This window comes from Euprymna scolopes, chromosome 21, assembly GCF_053919585.1.
Source record: "Euprymna scolopes isolate OS-2025 chromosome 21, ASM5391958v1, whole genome shotgun sequence".
In the NCBI taxonomy this organism is placed as follows: Eukaryota; Metazoa; Mollusca; class Cephalopoda; order Sepiida; family Sepiolidae; genus Euprymna; species Euprymna scolopes.
Genome location: NC_136502.1, coordinates 71032425 through 71055691, shown reverse-complemented (window position 1 = coordinate 71055691; position 23267 = coordinate 71032425). Strand labels below are relative to the sequence as shown.

Below are 23267 nucleotides of genomic sequence, written 5' to 3'. Positions count from 1 at the left end.
GTCGAAGAGCCAAGCACCAGTAACAGTAATTCAAACAGACCTTTTCAGAGCTACGTTTTCAACAAACTACTTAAATGCGAAACACAATGAACTTGCATGCAACTACCTGTCTGCTTGCCTTCTGAGACTACCCTTCTACAGCCAGCGAATTCTGGCACTCTCCTGTAGCCTCCAGCGCCTCCTTTAGCCTCGTGCGACCTGCATCCTTCAGCACTTCCTACAGCCTCCAACGCCCCCAGTGCCTTTAGCCATCAGACCACCTGTTCCAGTGTCTGCCGACGTCAGGCTACCTGTTCTAGTGTCTGTTCCATCGCCAGTTGACGTTAGATTACTATTCCAGTGTCAGTCGACATCTGGCTACCCATTTCAGTGTCTGTTGTCTTCAGGCTACCCGTTCCGGTCAACGTCAGGTTACCCGTTCCAGTGCCTAGCGACGTCTGACAGCCCTGTTCCAGTGCCTATTGTCGTCTAGCTACCTTCCCCGGTGCGTACTGACGTCAAGCTCCCTTGTTCTGAGTTGATCCTGTCCTACTCCGACCTATCACGATCTTCAGGCTGTCAAAAAATTGCCACTTGATAAATAAAAGACGATCCGTTGTCTTTAAACGAATTTCAGTGTCTGTCATTCTTCTTTTGTTATTGCCGTTATCTTTTTGCCTCTGTACCTTATAGTTGTACGGTCGATTAGCACACCACTATGCCACCTTCCTTTATTTATTTTTATACCTATACATAGATTTATAGTAAAATAGTAAGGTTGTGCATTTAAAAATCAACCATATGTTTAAGGATCCTCAAATTCATACTAGCATTTTTCGTGGTGTAACGGATAAAGTACTTGGTAAATTCAGTGTCACACTTTTCTGGAGGTTTAAGGATCAATCATCAGTATGTATGATCAATTTCAAAAGTAATTCTGCCTAAGCTCCAAACAGCCCAAACTTAGCTTCCCATATCTTTCCCTGGGACTATCTGTTGATATTTTTTGTGTCTGTGTGTGAGTTGGAACTGTTGCTGCTATTCGCAATCGTACTGTGTATGTGCGTGTGATGGCATATTCATGTGTATTGTGATTCTTGCTATTGCTGCTTTTTTTCCAGCGCCAGTTTTTATACTTGTGAAATAAATCGTGTGTCTCTACGCGTTTTCGTTCATTTGATCGAATTTAGTATTTTATTTTACTTGGAAACATCCAACAATGAATGATTCGACAAACTATAGTGGATATTCATTAAACTTAACATGTTCATGTTTTGCAGACATTACATTTGTTACATATAATGAAAATAAAACTGTGATTTTACATTGTTATCTTGATCGTTGAAATGTATGAATATTGTAAAATAAATGTAAAAATGTATGAATATTGTAAATTAAATGTAAAAATGTTGAAAGATGGATTTCGACTAACATTATTTGCAATTTAACATTTTCCCCTTCTTTTTTTAGACTTTATAAACCAACCATGTCCCAACAAACCAAGATTTTCTTCATCTTAATCTCAATCGTGAGTATTATTGTTATTTACTCACTAGGAGTTTTTTTCACAGAGGTTATCATCAGCAGGTGTATCAGAAATTTGGAGGAATTTTTTACACCCTTAACAGAAAACTGCGAATAAAATATAAAAAACTTGTAATTTCTCTTTTTAAAGTGGGTTGTTTATTTTCTGTATGGAATATACTTCCAAAATAAACTATTAAAGTTGTTTAAAAAATAATAGAAATATTATTTTTTATTTTTTTAAAAATAGTGTTTACAAAATGTTTACAAAATGCCGGCGTGCCTTCATGCATCCATTTTTTACGTAATGAAACCAATTGAATTTTACGAGTTAAATATTTTTCCATTTTTAAACTTTAAAAATCTATCAAAATTTTTCTATTGATTCAATTTTTACGATATTTTCAGGATCAATGTGAAATTTTATGCTCTTTCCAATAAACCAAATATAATACTTTAGACAAACTTTTTTTTAAATTCCTCCCCCCATTTTGAAATGTCTATTAAAATTTTAATAATTAATTTTTGTACCAAAGTTTTATATGTCACAAATTGAAGATAAAAGATCAATAAAGAAAATATTCTAATTAAAAAAAAACAAAAAAACAAAGAATAGTTTTTTTGGAAATTTACCTGTAAAGTCCAAAGTGTAAAACCTATTTGAAAAAAAAACACGTTGATCTTTTTTTTAAATGAAAGCTCATGTTATGCTTATAGTGTCAAGTAAGCACCGGACGCTGACGGCAATTTTTTCTATTTCATTCAATGTTTTCTTTTTTTTAGATATTTAGAAAAAAAAATCAGTCGATAAAGAAGTATTAAAATATATCACTCAAAAACTAGTGTATTTTATTCAGAGAATTAAAAAAAACAATCGGTGAACTGGATGTTTTGTTTTAGGGGAAAAACTTATAAGTGAATGTGCGTTTCTTTTTAACTACGAAAGACGAAAAATACTAATATTGGTTAACGCACGCAATAAAAAAGAGACATTATATATATATATCCCTTTGACGAGTCCATATTTGATAAATTTCATATTAGCAGGAGGCGGTCTTGCTTGGTGAAAAACACGTTACGAAAATGCGATTTTCTACAACCCTCACTTTAAAAAAATCCTTTTATTTAAAAAAAATACATAGAATTTGAAATATAAATATGGATAAATTCTTAACAATGAAGAATGGAACCACCCATTTAATAGTATTTTTTTAGGTAAGTGATTTTTTTGGTATTTATATATATACATATATTTATAAGCAAGTCAAAATATGTTGATTTTCTTTATATTTTTTTTAAAGAAAACCGTTTAAAAAAAACAAATATTGCATAATTTGCTATTAAACCTGCTATTTTTTTTTAATTTTGTTCTTTGCTCCTTTAATTGAAAACAAAATTAGGGTTTGAATTACATTTTTCAAGTAGTTATAAACTTCGAAAAATAGTAAATTGAATTATTAAAGTACTGATTATCATTTTTAATGGCCACTTTCTGATACACCTATATCATCAGTGATTGATCAGAGACCATAACCAAATTTCCAGTACTCTCTACTTCTTTCGATTATCACTGCAAATGATTTTGTGTTGGTATGACACTAATTTTCGACGCCCATAAAAAAAACGGTAAAGACTAGTAAAATGAAATTAATTAATCGTAATTTTTACTCTATATTAAAGAGGATGGATCAGGGTATTAATCGCATATAAACATTCTTTATTTGACATTAAATAAAACAGTCGAAATTTGATTTGAACGTCACAAAATAAACAAAACATAAAAAATGAAGATATAACAATGGCGTCGCATATATACGAAAAACACGTCTTATAAAACATTAAAAATGTATGGAAAAAACTTGGTACAAACTATAATATTTTATATTTTTTAAAAGTTTTTGTTCAATCACCAGTCAAGTGAAATGTAACAGTAAATAGCTTGCCTTTGGTTTGAAATATTATGAAAAAGACATATATAGATAAGATATGCAGAAAAAAATCATGTTAGCAGACAACAACTAAAACAATTATCTTCCGATTTGATATGGAATCATTTAATTGACAAAATTTCCTTTAATATTAATTTTAAATATCATATTTTGTAGCCCGAACAAAGTAATATTTAAATATTTTTTATTAATTTCCTCTTTATTCTAGGAAATATGAATTTTTAATTCCTAAAACTGAGCTTTTCTTTTTTAAATCTTAATTAAATTAACTTCATAGAAAACTTATTTTCCATAAAAATGTTTTTTTATGGACTAAAAGTAATATTTCTATTCAATATTAACAAATTGTAAAACATGCCCTACGAAAATCAATTTAATTAACTCTTAAATCATAATTACTTCAGTTACTTGGTTTAAAAATTATATTTTTGTATTGACAAAAGAAACTTGTAACGCTACGATTTTTATCAGCGATGTGCGAAAAGATTACTGCGCCATTGGGCTTCCGTAGAAAAAAATTATTTACGTTTGATTTCTAAATATATATTTTTTTAATTATTCACTATTTAAAAACGGCATCGATTTTTTTTTTTAATTATTAACAGTAAGATTGTTTGTTTATTTACAATAAACTTTAAGGCACAATCTTCCACAGTTTTTTTTCACAAACCTTGAAAAATTCAATCATTAAAAAATAAGAAATAATTTCAGAAATCTTTTAAAATTACAAACTGTCAAATGTAAATAATAAATAATTAAAACAAATTGTAAAACTTAAATAATTTTCTAACTTTATTTTCTGAAAAATTGATAGAAATCGTATAAATCGGCAACGTTTATAACCTAAAATTAAATATATTTTGTTTCATCATTCCAGTATATTTTAATATGTAAAAAAAAACCTAAGATGTAACCCCCCCCCCCGCCCAAATTCTGATGAAATCGCGTTGAATGTGTGGGGAATATGCGAATTTTATTTGTATATCATCTAATTACAGTTTATATACTGTTCACCCCTCCCCTTTTTTAATAAGTCTGTAAAAATGAACGGAATTGATCAATTATTTGATTTTTGAGAGAATTTTAAAATTCATGTTGTTTTCATTGTTCAAATCAAAATATATACAAATAACAAGTGGTTTCAATTTTTACGTTTTTAGCTTTCTAGGGATTTAAAAAAAAATCATCGGTTTTATGGAGAGTAAAAAAATAATGAGATTTTTATTTTACAATCTTTCTTATTGAGAATACTGCAAAAATTACAATTAATCAATTTTATTTTACTAATTTTTACTGTTATTATTTGTTATGCGGGTCGAAAATTTCGCCTTTTTATAATTATACCTATTTTTTTGTTATCACAACACCCGCTTACCATTGATTTGTTGCTAGTAACGAACATTGATATTCTTTGGTATTTAGGTAGCAATAAGCCTCTCCAATGAGCTAGCACTCTCCCCAGTCTTTCAGTGGAGGTCTGATTAGTGCTCTTCTCGGTTTTTATATCCATCTTGATCTTTCACTAACATTTTTATGGGGCGGGGTGGCAGTTTATGGAATTTCTTGCAGTTTTCAGTTCCCTTCGGTTCATGTTGTGTTTTTATGTTTTCGTGTTGTTGTTGTTGTTGTTGTTCTTCTTCTTCTTCTTCTTCTTCTTCTTCTTCTTATTATTATTATTATTATTATTATTATTATCATCATTATTATTATTATTATTATTATTATTATTATTAATAATAATACTCTTATATCTCTATGCTTTCGTAAAAATGAAGAAAGTTAATCCGTAAGAATGATATGACGGACAAACGTACACTACACTACTCTCTCCATATCATTTTCTGTTCTTTTCTTTTACTAATGAGTCATCACTTATTAAGGTTAAAATCAATTAAAGGGTAACAGTTAATGCGATGGATAGATTGTCAGTTGAATGATGAAGAATAACATAGGAGGATTGAAAAATGATGAATGAAATGAACAAAATTTGGTTATGTTTCTAAATTTTGGAGGTGGGGATTCATAGTTTGTATTATTTGTATCATTCGGACTACTATTCGCATCTTGAGCTATTCTTATTCTCACAACATTTCAGCCGATTTAACCCTAAACCTTCTTCAGGTGTATCTTGTCGAACTAAGGAATCTTTCTGTCAAACTCGGAAATCTGTACAGAATTTTTAAGGGGACGCTATATTTAATTCACGGATTAGCATGCTCTTGTTCCATCAACCACGACTTAGTAAAACCCTAAGTAATTTGCAATTGTATCCTTGTAACCTTATAATCATCAGTCTGTGCACATGTTCTTCTTTTTATAATTTTTTTCTTTTCCTACCGTGACATCATTTCACACAAGACTCGGCCATCTGCATACAGCTCCCATACGTGTTTCCTGGCTCTGTTACATCCTTAGTGTCGCCTGCACATTCAGTTTTAAACGACACTCATTTGGAAGTTGAAAGTTCAATTGTCAGTACGAACGATACTAAGAATACAATTCCAAATTATTTAAGACTTATATCCGGTAATGGCTGACAGAGCAAGAGCATACTACCCCCGTGGATTAAATAAAGGGTTCCGTTCGAAATTCCATACAAATTCAAAATGAGAACATTAGTCCGAATAATCCAAAATTTGTTTTCTTATTAGAATGGGTTCTAACAAATATATTACAGTCTATTATATTTATAATAACCACCCACATACTGCATACCACCCACCTGTTATAAAATCATATTTTCTTTTATTGTACTAATGGGTCATCACTTATCAAGGCCAAAAGTCACTTTAGGATAAGAGTTAATGAGATGGGATGATTGTCAGTTTATGAAAAAAAAAAGGAAGAAAAAAGTGAATGTGTTAATCTGACCCAAAACTTCAATTTCATCACATGCCAACACTTATGAAAATAGCTATAATGTTAAACTTGAAAACTTGTTACGTTTCTGAATATTTAGATGATTGGTTATTCATACTATTTGAATTCATCGAACTACTGTTCTCATCTTGAGTGTCATTTTCATAACGTTTCGGTTGATGTAACCTCCGATCTTCTTTAGGTGTATCTTTTCGAACTCGAGAATGTTTCTGTCGAACTCGAGAAGTTCGCAAGGGCCCGTGGCGCAGCAGTCATACTTGGAAAATCAACTGTAAAAGTGATTTTCTTGTGAAAATTGAAGGTCCAATTTTCAGTGTAGGCGACCGAAAAATTCAATTACGAATTACTTTGGACCTTTATCCAGTCATGGCTGACGGAACAAGAGCATGCTACCCCTGTGAAGTAAATAAAGGGTTCTGTTGAAATTCCTTCCAAATTCATGAGTTCGACAGAAACATTCCTGAGTTCGACAAGATACACCTGAAGAAGGTCGGAGGTTACATCGACTGAAACGTTGTGAAAATGACACTCAATATGAGAATAGTATTCCGATTAATCCAAATAATTGAAAACTTGTATTTCTTGTAAAACACTAGCTCTGCTTACTCGGTGTTGCCCGGGATGCAGTGAAGTCAATTGAATTTCTAATTTGCTTCCCTGCTGGTCATCTTCAGATGCAATATCAATAGAAATTCTATCTGACTCCATAGATAAATTAATACACGACAGCAAACGATTGAAGTTTACATGGAAATATATTTTATTTGGCTGTGGTGAAAACGAATATGAACATTACAACTACTACCAACAATCTCCTCCACTCTCTATCTTTGTCTAAATCTAAACGTAATTTCAATGAACAAAGTTTCTTTCCTAGAACTGTTCGCCTATGAAACTCTGTTCCACTGGCCTGCTTTTCAGTTGACTACAACATGGCCGCCTTCAAGTTCAATATAAACAAATACTTGCTGAACCATTCCCTTAACTAATCAAATTCTGCTCAATTTCCACCACTAACGATCACCGGGATAAGCGGGTGGACCAATCACTCAGCGGCACATTTGTCTATTTACACCAAAGGGAAATAATACATTAAAATCTCCATCACTTTATATAACTGTTTCTCCACAATGTTTCAAGTAAGACGACACAAAATACAACCAAGGAGACCCTCAGAGTTCCGATTCGCTCATTTAAGGTGTCTGAATACTTTCTAAACAATAATTCATATTTAGATATCATTTTCATTCCAGGTGTTAACAATGGTAACGGCACTGCAGTCAGGATCAAACACTAGTACACCAACGCCTGATATTGAATTAGGTAAGTTTTATTATTATCTCAATCTGTTGAGGTTGCAACATTTCTAGTAAGAGAAGGGCGAAGAATTAACGAAATTTAATTTTTATCACATACAAAGAGTAATCTTCATTGGTGGTGAGTGGGTAAAAAGGGAGTTATCTTCAGATTCATTGTATTTCTTGTCATATGTTATTACTGTTCTAATTCTAGATTAACTATTTAAAAAGAAAATATATACCATAGTTAGAAACACTATTAATTATTTTGAAGTTTCAATAAAATCACTTCTCACTTTTTTCTAGTAAAGTAGTTAATCCTATTTTTTTCAGTCTCAATTTCCCCTTGTAATCTTTTGCTTTTTTATCAGCTTATCACTCTCATTAGTATTAAAAGCCTAAAAAATGTTTCGTTTCGTCATCTTTTTTCAAAAAAATATAATTTTAAAGGTATTTTCTAATTTTTAAGTTTTAAGATTTCAAATATTTTTATTGTAATTCTTAGAGAAAAAAGGCAAACGAATCTCTTTTTTTACGAAAACAGCATTAAAAATAGTTTGAAAAAGAATTGGTTATCTTTTACACGCATATTTTTATATCAATATCTACACCTATAAAATCAATCAAAAATAGCATTACGATTTACTGGCTCTTTCGATTGAGTTTTAGTTTGTTGAGTTTTTGTTTTTTACTGGTTCATGAAAACGTAGCTAAACTAAAAGTCACACGTCAACTCTTCTAAAAACTGGATAAAATTGCCGAAAACCCGTAACACGCCAGAATCGTGTCTATCAGTGAGTTAATATTACATAATTTATAGATTTATCAAGATTAAATCTGTCGGTACAATCTTCAAACGGCTTAACACCCGAATTATTAATAGTTATCAAATCTACTATCAGACCTTGTATAGAATACTGTTGTCAGATTTCGGCTAATGAATGTTTCTCCCATGTAAGGCGCAATCTGGAATTTGATTGGTCTTCTCTGCACCCTCCTTCTCGCATGATTTTGTCAGTCTTACTCTTTTTTTATAAATACTATTATGACATGTGCTTTTTCGAATTACCTGATGTATATTATGCTTCCTTTATTTCAGTCTATATTTACTTCTGCCGAGGTAGACAAAAAGTTAGATTTAATTTAGGAAAAACAAATCTCTCTCCAAAAAAGGACACTCCGAATTGGCATAAAAATTAAAATTAAATCAGTCTAGAACAGACATGTGTAACATTTTCTAACGTTGGGCCATATTTGGAATTTGTAACAATAAGGGTCAGTTATCGTACGAAAATGAACTCTTATGTAGACGTATGAGAAATATAGTTAATTAATTAAGTACATTCAGTAATATTGTAAATACATTTAGAAATAATAACATGATATTCAAGCATTTTATTACATTTTAATGTGAAATTTTGTATTTTGCATTTGTACATAATTGTTCAATATCTATCATGACAGATGTTGTGGCCAGTCTAAGTTGATTTGATAATTTTCCATCTGTGAGTTGACTTCGGTAATATTTTTGTGAATTTTATTTAGGAAAAAATTGTTCATAACACAATATACTTCCAAAAAGTGAGATCATTTTCCTGGCACGTTGCTCTCAATTTGGATGCTTTCCACACACATAGTTTTTGTAAAAAGTTACCATGTCTTTGGTATCATATGCTTTTTCCAAGTCAGATTGTAAGTCTATCAGCTCCATTTGACAGTTCTCAGAACTTTTTCTGGTGCATAATTAAAGATTTGAAAAACAGCTTGAAATTTTTCTCCGATTTCCAGAAATCTTTAAATGTGTTTGCAAATTCAGTGCACAACTTATCAGCATTCTCAGCATACTTGGAACATTCTAAATCAGCTATTTCTGCTTTTCTGAAAGCAAGAGTAGGAAAATGGGTGAGTGTTGTTCTACTCCACAGTGTCTTAAAAAGTTTCGAATGAAAGAATAAGTTTATCTTGTTCACCAAGTGTTTTCTAGTTTTACATTTAATTCTACAAGATGTTATGCGATATTAATTGGAAAAGAAGGTCAATTAACCAGTCCTCATTGCTGAAATACGTAACATCTTGTTGCTTATTTACCACGAATTGTTCAATTTTATTCCTTAAATTTCAAAACCATTTCCAAATTAGCCAGCGAACTGCGTCCAGTTATTCTAAAAATGACTGAAATGTTTCAGTCCTTTAGCACGAATGAAATTTCACACTGTGCCATATCTTTCATGACATCAATAAAATCCAGTACCTTTGTGCACAAGCTTTCTTGATGTATAATACAATGATTCATCACAACCCTTTCTGCATCAATAAAGTCCAAAAACCTCTGGTGAATCTATTCGTTTTCCCCTCATTGAAGGTGCCCCATCAGTTGTCAAGTCACACAGTGTGGAAGATCCAGTTCAAACTTTTCCATTAACTTCAAAACTTGTTCACTAATATCATGGCCCGTAGTTGCTGAAGACATACTAACCATGTCTATTTATTCCTCAATAACTTCAAAATTCTCTGTAGCTTCTTGAACAAACATAACCAACTGTGCTGTATCACTGACATCTGTACTTTCATCACGTGCCAAACTATATGTGACGCATTTTTATTCGCTAAGTTAAAGTTTCAACAATGTTATCTGCAAGCTGATTGATTCTGCATGACACAGTAATTCGGAACGAACTTGTTTGTCACACTAATGTTTTTTGTCCAAGATACACAAAATCAGTAAATATGTCTAAACAACTTTTAACAAATTCTCCTTCAGAGTAATTCACAAAGTTAGTTTCGCAACAAGTTCAGAGTTGTTTTTATAGGCAGTGAAAGTAGGTTGTTGCTTTTTAATTGATTTACTCAGCTGTCCAAGCCGAGCCCTACTAATGCATCATACGTGGAATGCCGTGTTGTAGAATGTATTCTTTCATTGTTGCTATCATATTTTGGCAGATGACACATATTACACGTATGATTGTACTGAACAACAAGGTATTTTTATCTCCAGTCACTGTTAAAAATTCTTCCCTCATCATCAGTTTTCCGTTTTGAGTAGCAGTCATCTTTACCTGAATAAAATATGAAGAAATATTAATAGTCTATAGTATAATTGATAAATTTAAAAACTAAATGAATTAAACATTAGTCAACAATGTGCCTTGATATTATTAAGTAGGGGTTTAAAAATGGGTTTCACATATAAACATTTTAACAGTATATGAATTGGCATATTGATATCTATATTATAATAGTCGTCTGTCCATCGGTTAACCTTCGCTTGATATACCGATGTTTCCGCCTGCTGAGAAGATCCATGTTACTGCTTTTTGATAAAATGCGTATCTTCGTTTGATATAACGGTGTTTCTGTCCGTCACTCAATTTGTCAATCAGTGTGTTCGCTTTTGTAAAATTTATACGTTTCCTGTGTTGCACTCTTTTGTTTCGTGATTTTAAAATATTGCGATGGAAAACTGCTTAATAATGAAGAATCCAACCAAAGCATCATTAAGAATGTATCTCAGAAAGTAAATTTAAATTTTGTTTTATTTCACTTCAAATCAAAAGAAAAACATCATAATAATCTGAATTAAATAAACAATAGGAAATAATGTAAAAATAATCAGCTATGATTATTATTTTAAAAAATATTCGAAATAATGATTTTGAAAAATCATTATGGATCTGGAGTAAACAGTTTAATCAATAATTTTGATAATATCTGGTTCAATAGTATGGATGAACTCAAGCTAGCACTGGTACAAATTACTATAATTGTATTTAAAAAATGTGAACATTACAGTGTATGTTAATAACATACTCATTAAATAAAATCTAATTTGAGCAAGTAAATACTTATTAATTAATCTTTACTATCAATTCAATGTAATAAACATAACTAAATATAAATGTCTGTATTTTATTCATTCAATAGACATTTTATTTACTATAATTGCAAAACTTAACCAATCAAAAACCAACATTTTGGAGATGTCAGAAAATTTACAATTTTTTACATTCATCACGTCCTCGCAATTTTGTTGACTATATAGATAAATATTACAATAGAAAAATGCGAGCATGAAAAGTAATATGGTTAAGCTTTAACATAGAAAAGTAAAGGACTAGCTGTTAAAACTGGGAAAGAAAAGAAAACGGCAAGATATAAGAAATAAGAAATGTATAACTAGAAATCAGTGGCGGCTCGTGCCTGGAGCTGTGGAACTGCAGCACCCCCAAGTCATTTCTACTCAATATTATCGATACACGGTAAAAATAATACGTTTATTTTCCTTTCTATGTGATAATATATCATATTAATAATTATATATATATATATATATATATATATATATATATATATATATATATATATATATATATATATACACACAGGGTGTCCACAAAGTCTGGCTGCATAATGTAGCCAGACTTTGTGGACACCCTGTATATATATAAATGCATATATATATATATATATATATATATATATATATATATATATATATATATATATATATATATATATAATATACCAATCTTTATTTAAGAAGCTCAAAGTAATTACGGAGCAATATAGTGAATAAATGACAAAAAACTATATTCCAAAATTTATTATGTTGACCATCTTATAATTAATTCCTTTAACATCGACATTTACAATTCTTGACAGTATCTGTTTCGTGGCTACTGTTATGAATTTTTTATGCCAACTGATTAAAAGGAATAAATTATAAGATGGTCAACATCATGAAGTTTGGGATACAGTCTTTTGTCGTTTATTCACTAATATATATATATATATATATATATATATATAATGAATTTAAAATTCAGCATTTAACGGTTCAACAGACAATAGTGCAGGACATTTTCAATAAATATATCTAAATATACTTATTTATATCACAATATATTTATTAAATTTTCATTCAGATTTTCGACCCATACGAGTGTCTTTTTCGAGAAAATGCAAATAATCATTTTCCTTCCTCCTTTTTGCGCACCATTATGGTAGTAATGCCTGGGATGTTGATGCAAATCGAAGTTTTTATTTCTGATCAAGTGTGAAGCGTCGGTCTATTAATTTGATATACAGGGTGTCCACAAAGTCTGGCTACATTATGTAGCCAGACTTTGCGGACACCCTGTATATATAATCCTGAAGCTTAATGTCGATAATTGTCCCCATACTCATGTAAGCATAAAAGCAAAACTTTGCTTGGAGCTGCGAAATTCACAGTTACACATTTTTAGTGAAGTTCGCTTATGCGCATGCCCGCTTCAGACGGCGGATGAAAGCTAATTTGGAACTGTCGTTTTCGCAGTTCCAAACGCTCGTGAAATGCGGTGTTTGCGTGTTTTCGCTTATATTATTATTTTTTTTAAAAGCTTGTTTACAAATGTTTTGTTTTCATTATTATTAAAAAATGTAACGTGTTCTTGTAAATAAATCTCCACCTTAAAAAAAAAATTCTCACACTTTTAAATGCGATTTAAGCAGACAAAAATATACAATATGCCAAACTTTTTTTTTTTTTTAATTAAAAGTGTTCGGGCTTTTTACCCGTAAAGCTACCAACGTTACTAATGTTATTTTTTCACGTACGGCTTATTTTGTTTGTGTTTTTATGTAGTTTGAAATCTATTTATTTTGTGATAGTTAAACTTTACAGAATAAAAAATATTTACATTTTTTTCTATAGAAAAGCGAAGAAAATTTTATTTTTTAAATACATTTTAGTTAAAATGTTTTTAAATGTTGCTCATAGTACAAACATGTAAACTTTTTTATTCTATATTTTATTTACAAAGTAAGTTTAGTTATAAACACATTTTTAAATTTTAAATAAAACTGTTATCCAATAAAACCATTTTTAAATGGTAAACTCCTAACTTTACCATCGTGTGCAAGCAAGTAAATTTCAAAGATTTTGTTTTTATGAAAAAATAAATTATTAAAAAATTGTAAATAAAATGTATTTTAAAAAATGTTTTCGTTTGTTTTCCTGCGGAAAAAGCCCATAAAATGTATTTAATCTGTAAAGTTTAAAAGAAATATATTTGTATATTTTTTTTATTATTCTGTAAAGTGTACACAATTTAAAATAGTATTTTTTTATTAAAATGTTTTTGCGTATTATCCCTTTTTCGACGGCTTATAATGGCAAAGTTAAAAAATATTTGTATTTAAAAAAGACAATTTTAATGGCAAGCTTATTTTGTTATACGCCTATTTCTAATTAACCAAAAACTTTTTCTAAATAAAACCGTTTTTAAATATTAAAACTTTTTTCGTTAATAAAAATCTGTGATCTAAAAGTTATAAAAGTACGATTCAACTCAGTTGAATCGCAAAAAGAGGATCACGTAAACATTGTATTCCTTCTACCCTAGTTGATATTCTACTAATAGACTACCTAGTACTTACCTTTCCCAATACAATTAATATAAAAAGAATTTAACCATGGCCTCCTTGCATCCCCAAGAAATAACTTCTGCGACGGTAAATGAACTTCAACAGATTGAGTTTTCACAGCTGCCTCTCCATGATAAAGTTGAAATTAAGAAAAGAGGCCGTTCAACGCCTTATATTCAAATATCTCAGCCAGGCATTAGCAACAACAAAGTGTATATTCGTAGCTTTAATTCTGACTGGTACCAACGGAAAAGTTGGCTTTGCGGCTGTGAATTAAAAAGGCATTGTTCTGCTTTCCTTGTTTGTTGTTTGGGGGTGATGTAACTTGGACAAAAGATGGTTTCAGAACTATTAGCAAAATGAAAGATAGAACTGAAAAGCATGAGAAGTCAAAGAAGCACGTTGACAATGTAGTTTCCTTATCAATTTTGGGGACCATAAATATTAAAGAAAAACTTAGTGAGGCCTACAGACTTTCAATCAATTATCATAACATGAATGTCAAGAAGAACCGTGAAATTTTATCTAAAATAATAGATTGTATTTTCTTTTGTGGGAACTTTGAAACTCCCTTACGAGGACATGATGAAAAAGATGATTCAGTAAATCCAGGTGTATTTAGAGGATTAGTAAATTTTGCATCTTAATTAGATCCAGATTTAAAGAATCACTTAGAAACCAGTAGTGTCTTCAAAGGTGTTTCCAAGACCATTCAGAATGACATACTTGACTATCTTTTACAAATATACCGTAATGAAATAAGGACAGAAATTAGCAAAGCTTCCTTTGTAGCTGTCATGGCTGACGGTACAACAGATGTGTCTGAACATACACAAATGATCATTGTTTTACGGTACGTCTTGGATGAAAAAATACTTGAACGCTTTTGGGGATTTTTATTCCAGAAAACCAAACCGTTGATTGAATATCAAAATGTATTCTACAACAATTAGATATAATCCTTCAAGGGAATCGATTTGATGGTGCAAATATCATGAAAGGCAAAAAGCTGGTGTTCAGGCGAAAATAAAAGCAGTTTATAGTAATGCGCATTTCACTCACTGTTATGCGCATCAACTTAATTTAATAATGAGGAATGCAGCAAGCATTACACGAAATGCTAGAATATTTATCTCTAACATTTTGGCTATTCCGACTTTCTTTTCTAGATCACCACAGCGTTTGTCCATTCTCAAGAAGCATCTGGATGTAAGCATTCCACGTCCATCCGCCACAAGGTGGAACTTTAACATACGGACCATAAATAGAGTTCATGAAATTTTTCAAGCATTAAAAAACTGTCTCACTGAAATTCAGTCAACATCATATGTAGATGAAACCTTTGCAGAAGCGACAGGAATTCTGAAATATTTGAACGATGAAAATTTCATATTTTGGCTAGAGCCATTTCATCAAATTATGTCTCATGTTAAAATTATTTATAATCATATGCAATCTCGGGAAATTAGCATGTATAAAGTCAATAAATACATAACAAATTTCAAAACTGCTATTTTAGAGATAAGAAACTTCAAATACTGTGAAAATCATTCACAAACACTCAAGGCCGAAGCTAAAGAACTGTGTGACTATATATCTGTTGATATAACGGACATATATTCTTCAATTAAACATTTAATACTTGCTAAATTGTTTAACAAGAAAAGCTTTGCTAGTTTTAAGAAAGAACTACCTACAGAAGAGATATCCTTAACAACTGAAGCATATCCCATGATTGACAAAGAAAAGTTTGAAACTGAGCTAGAAATATTTTATAGTAGGTCAGATATCCATGAGTATTGCAAATTGATCTCCTGAAATTTATTTTGGAAAACAATTTAAACGATGATCTTAGTGAAATCACAAAACCCATAAAAATTATCTTGACAATTCCCATGACTACATAAGAGATAGAACGTTGTTTTTTAACTTTGAAAAGAATAAAAACTTTTCTAAGGAGCACCATGGGTTGCGAAAGACTAAATGCACTTGCAGTGCTTTCAATTGAAAAAAAAGTTCTTCAGCAGTCATTCAGAAGTTAAGGAGAAAATTATCAATCTTTTCTCACAAATTAAAACAAGAAGAATGAAGTTTACTTTCAAATGAATATAATAATAAGCTATTCCAAATATTTACATCTATTTAGAATTCCTTTAAGTTATTGTATTTTTATACGTGTGCATACGTATAAATTATGTATATTTTTTTATGTTTGTTTTATTTTTACACAATATTAAAACAATGCGCATTTTTTTTAAACAGCACCCCCACTAATCTTAGGCACGATCCGCCACTGCTAAACATATTGCAGCATTAAGAATTGATTATATAATGTTATAAATTGAATTTTTTTTTAAAATCCTTAATGCTGCAATATTTTAAGTTATAAATTTCTTATATTTTTTACTAGAATATCTTGTCCTTTTCGTTTCCAGTTTTAACAACTAGTTCTTTACTTTTCCATGTTTAAGCTTAACCATATTACTTTTCATGCTCGCATTTTTCTATTGTAATCCATATTTTTTCCAGGCTTCCAATAAATTCACTTGTTCTTTGTTTAATTTCATTCTTATTTTTTGCCCCCGTAAACACATATGTAAAAACAATGTACGGCACTCGTCTGCTTTCAATAAAATACCCTCAATTTTCTTCCTTTCATGCTTTCAGTCTCTCTCTGTTTGATTTGTTACTTCTCTTTTCGCGACAGCAATGAATTAGTAGCAACAGAAACCAATAAAAAAACGTCGCTCGCCACATTACATATTTTTACGATTTTGAACAAAATAAAATTCAGCATAAATTTTGTTTTACTGAACGAAAATCGATTTTTTTTTCTCTCTCAATATAGCTGAGAAGTTGATCTATAAATTGTAATAATTGTTTGAAAATTTGGTCGAAAAATGAGTGAGCGGTGAAGCTTTAAACAGTTCTAAATAACTAAACTGCTACTTAAACATATATTCAAATACGGTAGCATTTGAATAATATAGATGAAAAAAGTCGAGGACGTTATGAATGCAACATTCTATTGGCGTTATGGTAAAATAATGCAACAATAAAAAGTAAACAAATACATGTTCTATTAATTATTATTAATAATAATATTAATTATTATATTTTTATTTAATTATTATTAATTATTATATTTTTATTTTATATATTAATTATTAGGCGCGTAAACAAATTTGAAAACGAGGTTTGAAGTTATAGTTTAAGGTAACTAATTATGAAACAATTACAAATATTGGTAATATGGTCCCGGTGCATACAATACAATTAATGTTTAAGGAATATTGGTATTCTGTTATGATTCAATTTTTATACAGTAACTAAATATTATTGACATTTACCATCCGGAAATAGTAACGATGTCTCAGTTTTACATAAACCTACTTAAAATCATCCTTTGTCCACCTTGTTTAAAATGAAAACACACTGCGTTTGCCAATTTCCGTGCTATTTTATGTGGTCAAGTTGAAAGCGATATAAAACTAGTTTTACGATCTCGAAAAAAAAAAAATTCAAAATTAAAGTGCGTAATTATATATATATATATATATATATATATATATATATATATATATATATATATATATATATATATATATATATATATATATATGAATGGAAATGTATAAAAAAAGAATACGAAAAGTATAAAAGCTTATAACTTTTCTTTATTCGTTTTCAATTGGTGACGTGCAGGAATACAAAATATGCAAAAAAAATTAAAAACTTATTTTTACACACACACACACACACACACACACACACACACACACACACACACATATATATATATATATATATATATATATATATATATATATATAGGGGGATGCAAAAATAGGTATACAGTATTGAAATTATTGACATTTTATTGAACTGAAAGCTACATACCTTAAAGTAAAAATGCATATACTTTTAGTCTTTTGTTTTTATTAATTAAATTTCCTTTCGATTAAAGTGCATGTACTTTGAATCATTTATTTTTATTTTTTCAGTTAAATTGGCAATTTAACCATGGCCGGTAATTTGACTGACGAACAGCGAAAATAGATATTAAAACAATACTGGAAGACAGAAAATAATGAACGCGTAAGAGAACAGTGGGTCAAAACCTTTGCAACACCTCCCCCAACAAGGCTCACGGTTTATCGACTTCGTGACAAATTTGAACAGACAGGGATATCCACAATGCACCGAGAAGTGGTCGACCAATTACTGTGACCACACAAGAAAATGAATTCAAAGTTGCTCAGGCATTCACTCAGAGCCCACAGAAATCGAAATACAGAGCCTCATCTGAACTTGGTATTGAGTGTAGATCATTGGGGCGCCTGATGAATCGTGCCGGTCTAAAGATGTACACGCCTCGATTGATACATGGTTTATTGGAAGATGACTCGGATCGTCGTTTACAATTTTCTGAAAACATCCTGAGCGAGGAACTTGAAGTTAACGGTATTCTAAATAAAATTGTATCGTCTGACAAAGCAAACTTTAAATTATCAGGTGCCGTTAATCGACACAATTGCGTTTATTATGCAACCGAAAACCCTGGCATCACTATTGAAAAACAACTCAATCGACACAGGGTAACAGTATGGACCAGGCTTTCTTGCAAAGGTGTTGTTGGCCCCATTTTTCTTCACACAAGCATTGATCAAACTGTGTACTTAAACATGTTGCAGGATATAATAATACCCCAAGTACGTGAACAATACCAAAATGATGACTTTTATTTTCAACAAGACGGGGCCCCACCTCATTTTACACTCACTGTGCGAGCACTACTTGACTTAAAATTTCCCAACAGATGGATTGGACGCCGTGGCGCCATCGACTGATTTAACTCCTATGGATTTCTTTTTTGGGGGCACAGTAAAAGATAAAGTTTTTGCATGCAAGCCTCGCACTGTCGAAAACATGATTCAGCTCATTTTGGAAGCTTGTCAGGAAATTGATGCTGATAAAGATCTTTGTTCTAGAATGTGCATGAGTGTTCCTTCTCGATTAGAGGAATGTGTTAACGCTGACGGCAAGCAATTTGAATACCTGCGGAAATAGGGCTTCCTATTACATGTTTCTTATTATACGTGCTAATTATTACTTGTTTATGCAACATTTGTTTGTCTGTATAATAAATGCCTTAAACTTTATACGTTTTTTCTTTTTTTGACCACTGTATACCTACTTTTGCATCCCCCTGTATATATATATATATATATATATATATATATATATATATATATATATATATATATATATATATGCCCGCTCCAGCAAAATTGTCTCTCAACAAATGTGGTTTACAAAGCAACTATTGCCCCTGCTGAAGACCCACAAAACAAAAAAAATTTTACATTGGCCTCTCAATCACCACGTTCAAAGACAGATTTAGAGTGCATAAATGCTCCCTAAATAACCCCAACCACCCCAATAGTACTTCACTAATTAACCACTATCTACTACTTACCCGAAACAACCTCACCCCAATTATTAGCTGGGAAATTCTGAATAGAGCTAGTACCTGTAAATCACTAAACTCCCCATGTTATTTATGATTAACTGAAAAAATACTGATTACTAATTTTAGAGATAGAGATAAACTTCTAAATAAAAAAACTGAAACCTCACTTAATTATAAACATTATAAATCCCACCTCTTAAGCAACTTCTCACCCTTCTAGTAATAGCTATAACCCACCCCTAAAATCTAACACTAACTCGCAACTCACTTGATCCTTAATTACACACACCCTATTTACAACCCATTCATTCTAAAAGAACCCCTCCACAGAACCCCCACCTATTTATCCCCACCATTTTTTAGCTGCATCTCTCTTTGCCTAACTCATTCTTGTACCCCCCTTTGCCTTATTCACTCCTTATGTCGTTATTTAAAACCTAAATCCCAACCCTTATCATTCTTATCAAAATAACTGCCTTCTAACTTTACCCCCAAGCCCGTTAATTAATAGCCCCTTAGCATGAATACTATACACCCATATACGACGACGCAGTCATATCTACCACACATTTACAACCCATAACGTCTGGTAATATGTCTATCCTTATTATCTGCGAATTACTTAGAGTTCTCGCCTCATAGTTTCTTATTGGCTATTTCCATGGTTAGGTCTTGATTTCTAATGTTTTAATTACGTACTTATCACAATTGGTATCCTCTGACTTGCTTCTCGGTCTATTATCTACTTGTTAACAACTAATCATTTACTTACCTTCTACTTTAATTAATTATTTAACTTACCATCTACATATATTATATATTTTTCTTTTATATTTACCTCTTACTAATTCTCTCTATAATAATTATCATATTTTTAACACGGAGCTTATTTACATATATTTACGTATTTGTGTATGTACATATACTCAAGCACATACTTCTCCCCCATTGATGTGTGTACATATTTTGTACATGTGTATTCATGTGTATGTATTTGTGTGTTTTTGTTATTTACTTATTATTAACATTTTCTTAATAATTATATAAATTTTTATTTATTATTTAATTAACTTACTGATATTCTTACTTATTTTTATTTTATCAAAATAAACCTATAACGTATAATTCACCTATTTACCCTCCGATTTTCCCCTTCTTGCTTTCAACTTAACGTCTGACAATTCAAAAAATTATAAATAATAAATAAAAAACAAAAAAAATATTTTTTTCAATCTCTCCCTGCCCGGCTAATTTATATATATATATATATATATATATATATATATATATATATATATATATATATATATATATATATATATATATATATGTGTGTGTGTGTGTGTGTGTGTGTGTGTGTGTGTGTGTGTGTGTGTGTGTGTATATATATGTATATATATATTTGTATATGTATATATATGTATGTGTATATATATATGTATTTGTATTTGTGTGCGTATCTTCTACATGTGTTTTTATGTGTGTGTGTATTTTTGTGTGTATGTGTTTTATTCACTTATCATAAACTTCTCCCTAATAATTTTATTAATTTATTATTATTTGATTAACTTACTGATATTCTTACGTATTTCTATATTATTAAAATAAACCTGTAACTTATAATTCATTAATTTATATTTTCCTTCTCTCTTTCTTTCAACTACAACGCCCGAAAATTAAAAATTAATAAATAATAAATAATTTATAATATATTTTTCAATTCCCCCCCTCCCAGCTAATTTATATTTATATATATATGTATGTATATATATGTATATGTATGTGTATGTGTGTGTATTTGTATGTATGTGTATTTGTATTTATATATGTGTTTATACTCAGGCATGTGCTCTTCCCCCATTGACGTATGTGCATATGCTGTACATATGTATGCGTGTGTTTGTATTTGTGTATGTGTGTTATTTATTATCATAAATTTTTCCTTCATTTTATTAATCTATTATTTAAGTTACTTACTGAAATTTTCACCTATTTTATTTTATTAAAATAAACCTGTAACGTATAATTTCTACCTGCCCGGCTAATTTATATATATATATATATATATATATATATATATATATATATATATATATATATATATATATATATATATATATATATATATATATATATGTGCATGTGCGTGTATATATATATATTATATATATATTTATATATATATATATGCATGTATATGTATATATATGTGTATATTTATATTTTTATGTTTACGTATCTGTGTTTTTTGTATAAACTTAGGCATGTGTTCTCCCTCCATTGATGTGTCTCCGTACATTGTACAGGTGTACGCGTGTATGTGTATTTATGTGTGTGTGTATTTTATTTACTTATCATTAACAATTATTTATTAATATTTTAATTTTTAATTTATTTTATTTACTGACTGATATTCTTACCTATCATTATACTATCAAAATAAACCTGTAACGTATAATTCATTAATTTATTTTTCCTTTTCTTTTTCTTTCCTTTTTTTATAAACAATAAATATCTTTCAATCACTCCCCGCCCTGCTAAATCACTTCAAACCCCATTTTCAACCCGTTCTCTTCCCCCTCCCACCACACCATGCCCACTAACATTAACTCTCCTACCTGTTGTCATGGCGATCCTTTAAATTAACTGTTACTTATGCCGTTATAAATAAGAATAGCGTCTTTTAATTTTAAACCGTTATAAACTAAAAAAAAACGTATATAAGAATTAACACATAATTAATATTTAATTATAAACCCCTCTCTTATTGTATACACTCCTACTACTTTAAATTCCAACGTCCTCTCCCTTCCACTCACCCCTTCTTTTCTAACTCCCTTCATCTACGATTTTTCCATTCTTATTTGATTTTATAACTTAGTCCATCTATGAATTCTGACGATGCTAGTTGGATATTTCGTCTCTTTGAGGATTTTCCTCTAGCTGAAACAATTTGTAAACTCATTCTGAACTCAGTAATAAATTTCCTATATACTGCTCTGGCTACACATTGAGCACTCTAGTCCGGTTTTATATTTATATATATATATATATATATATGTGTGTGTGTGTGTGTGTGTGTGTGTGTGTGTGTGTGTGTCTGTGTGTGTCTGTGTGTGTGTGTCTGTGTGTGTGTGTGTGTGTGTGTGTGTGTGTGTGTGTGTGTGTGTGTGTGTGTGTGTGTGTGTGTGTGTAATGCTATCTGGCGCGCCTGTTGCGAGAGAAAAGTTGATATGCGGAATTTAATTTAATAATGGTATTTATTTGTTCTTTTTTTTTCAACAGGAAAGTGTACCCAAACGAATATGGAAGTTACTTTGAATAAAAATGGAGATTATTACATTATTCCACAATCAAGCAGCGGCAAACAAACCTTGTTGAAAACGGTGAAGAATACTCCAGTGCAAGTAACCATTCCATTAACGGTAAGTTATCCATACATTTGAAAGTTGTAGATAATCAGGGGGGGGGATAAAAGTGTAACAGATTTCTATTTAAACTTCTATCTCTCTACCTCTCTTATCAACCTTTCTATCTTTCTCCGTTTCTCTCTCCCCATATTACCCTCTCTTTCCTCCGCCATACTCACTCTTTTCTAGCCAGATATGGTAGCTTCCTTCGGTCTTGGCAGACTGGATACCCACTGTAAGGGTTCCTACACGTGGAATTTTTGTGGTAAGAGTTGCGCAATCTTCACTCACACCTCTCCTGAGTCAGTGTTATTAAATATCAGTGGCAGGTAGAAATTCAGGACCACTG

The 23267-nt window shown here is 30.6% G+C and overlaps 1 protein-coding gene across 1 annotated transcript in view; it reads left to right on the top strand.

Annotated features, from left to right (window-relative positions):
- Positions 1 to 23267, top strand: part of LOC145243011 (uncharacterized) — a 148232-nt gene that overhangs the window by 61044 nt on the left and 63921 nt on the right. Inside the window, exons 2-4 of the mRNA XM_080106129.1 lie at positions 1450 to 1507; positions 7586 to 7655; positions 22794 to 22933. Coding sequence (XP_079962255.1) covers positions 1466 to 1507; positions 7586 to 7655; positions 22794 to 22933 — 252 coding nt within the window. The 5' untranslated portion in view covers positions 1450 to 1465. The remainder of the gene's footprint in view (positions 1 to 1449; positions 1508 to 7585; positions 7656 to 22793; positions 22934 to 23267) is intronic.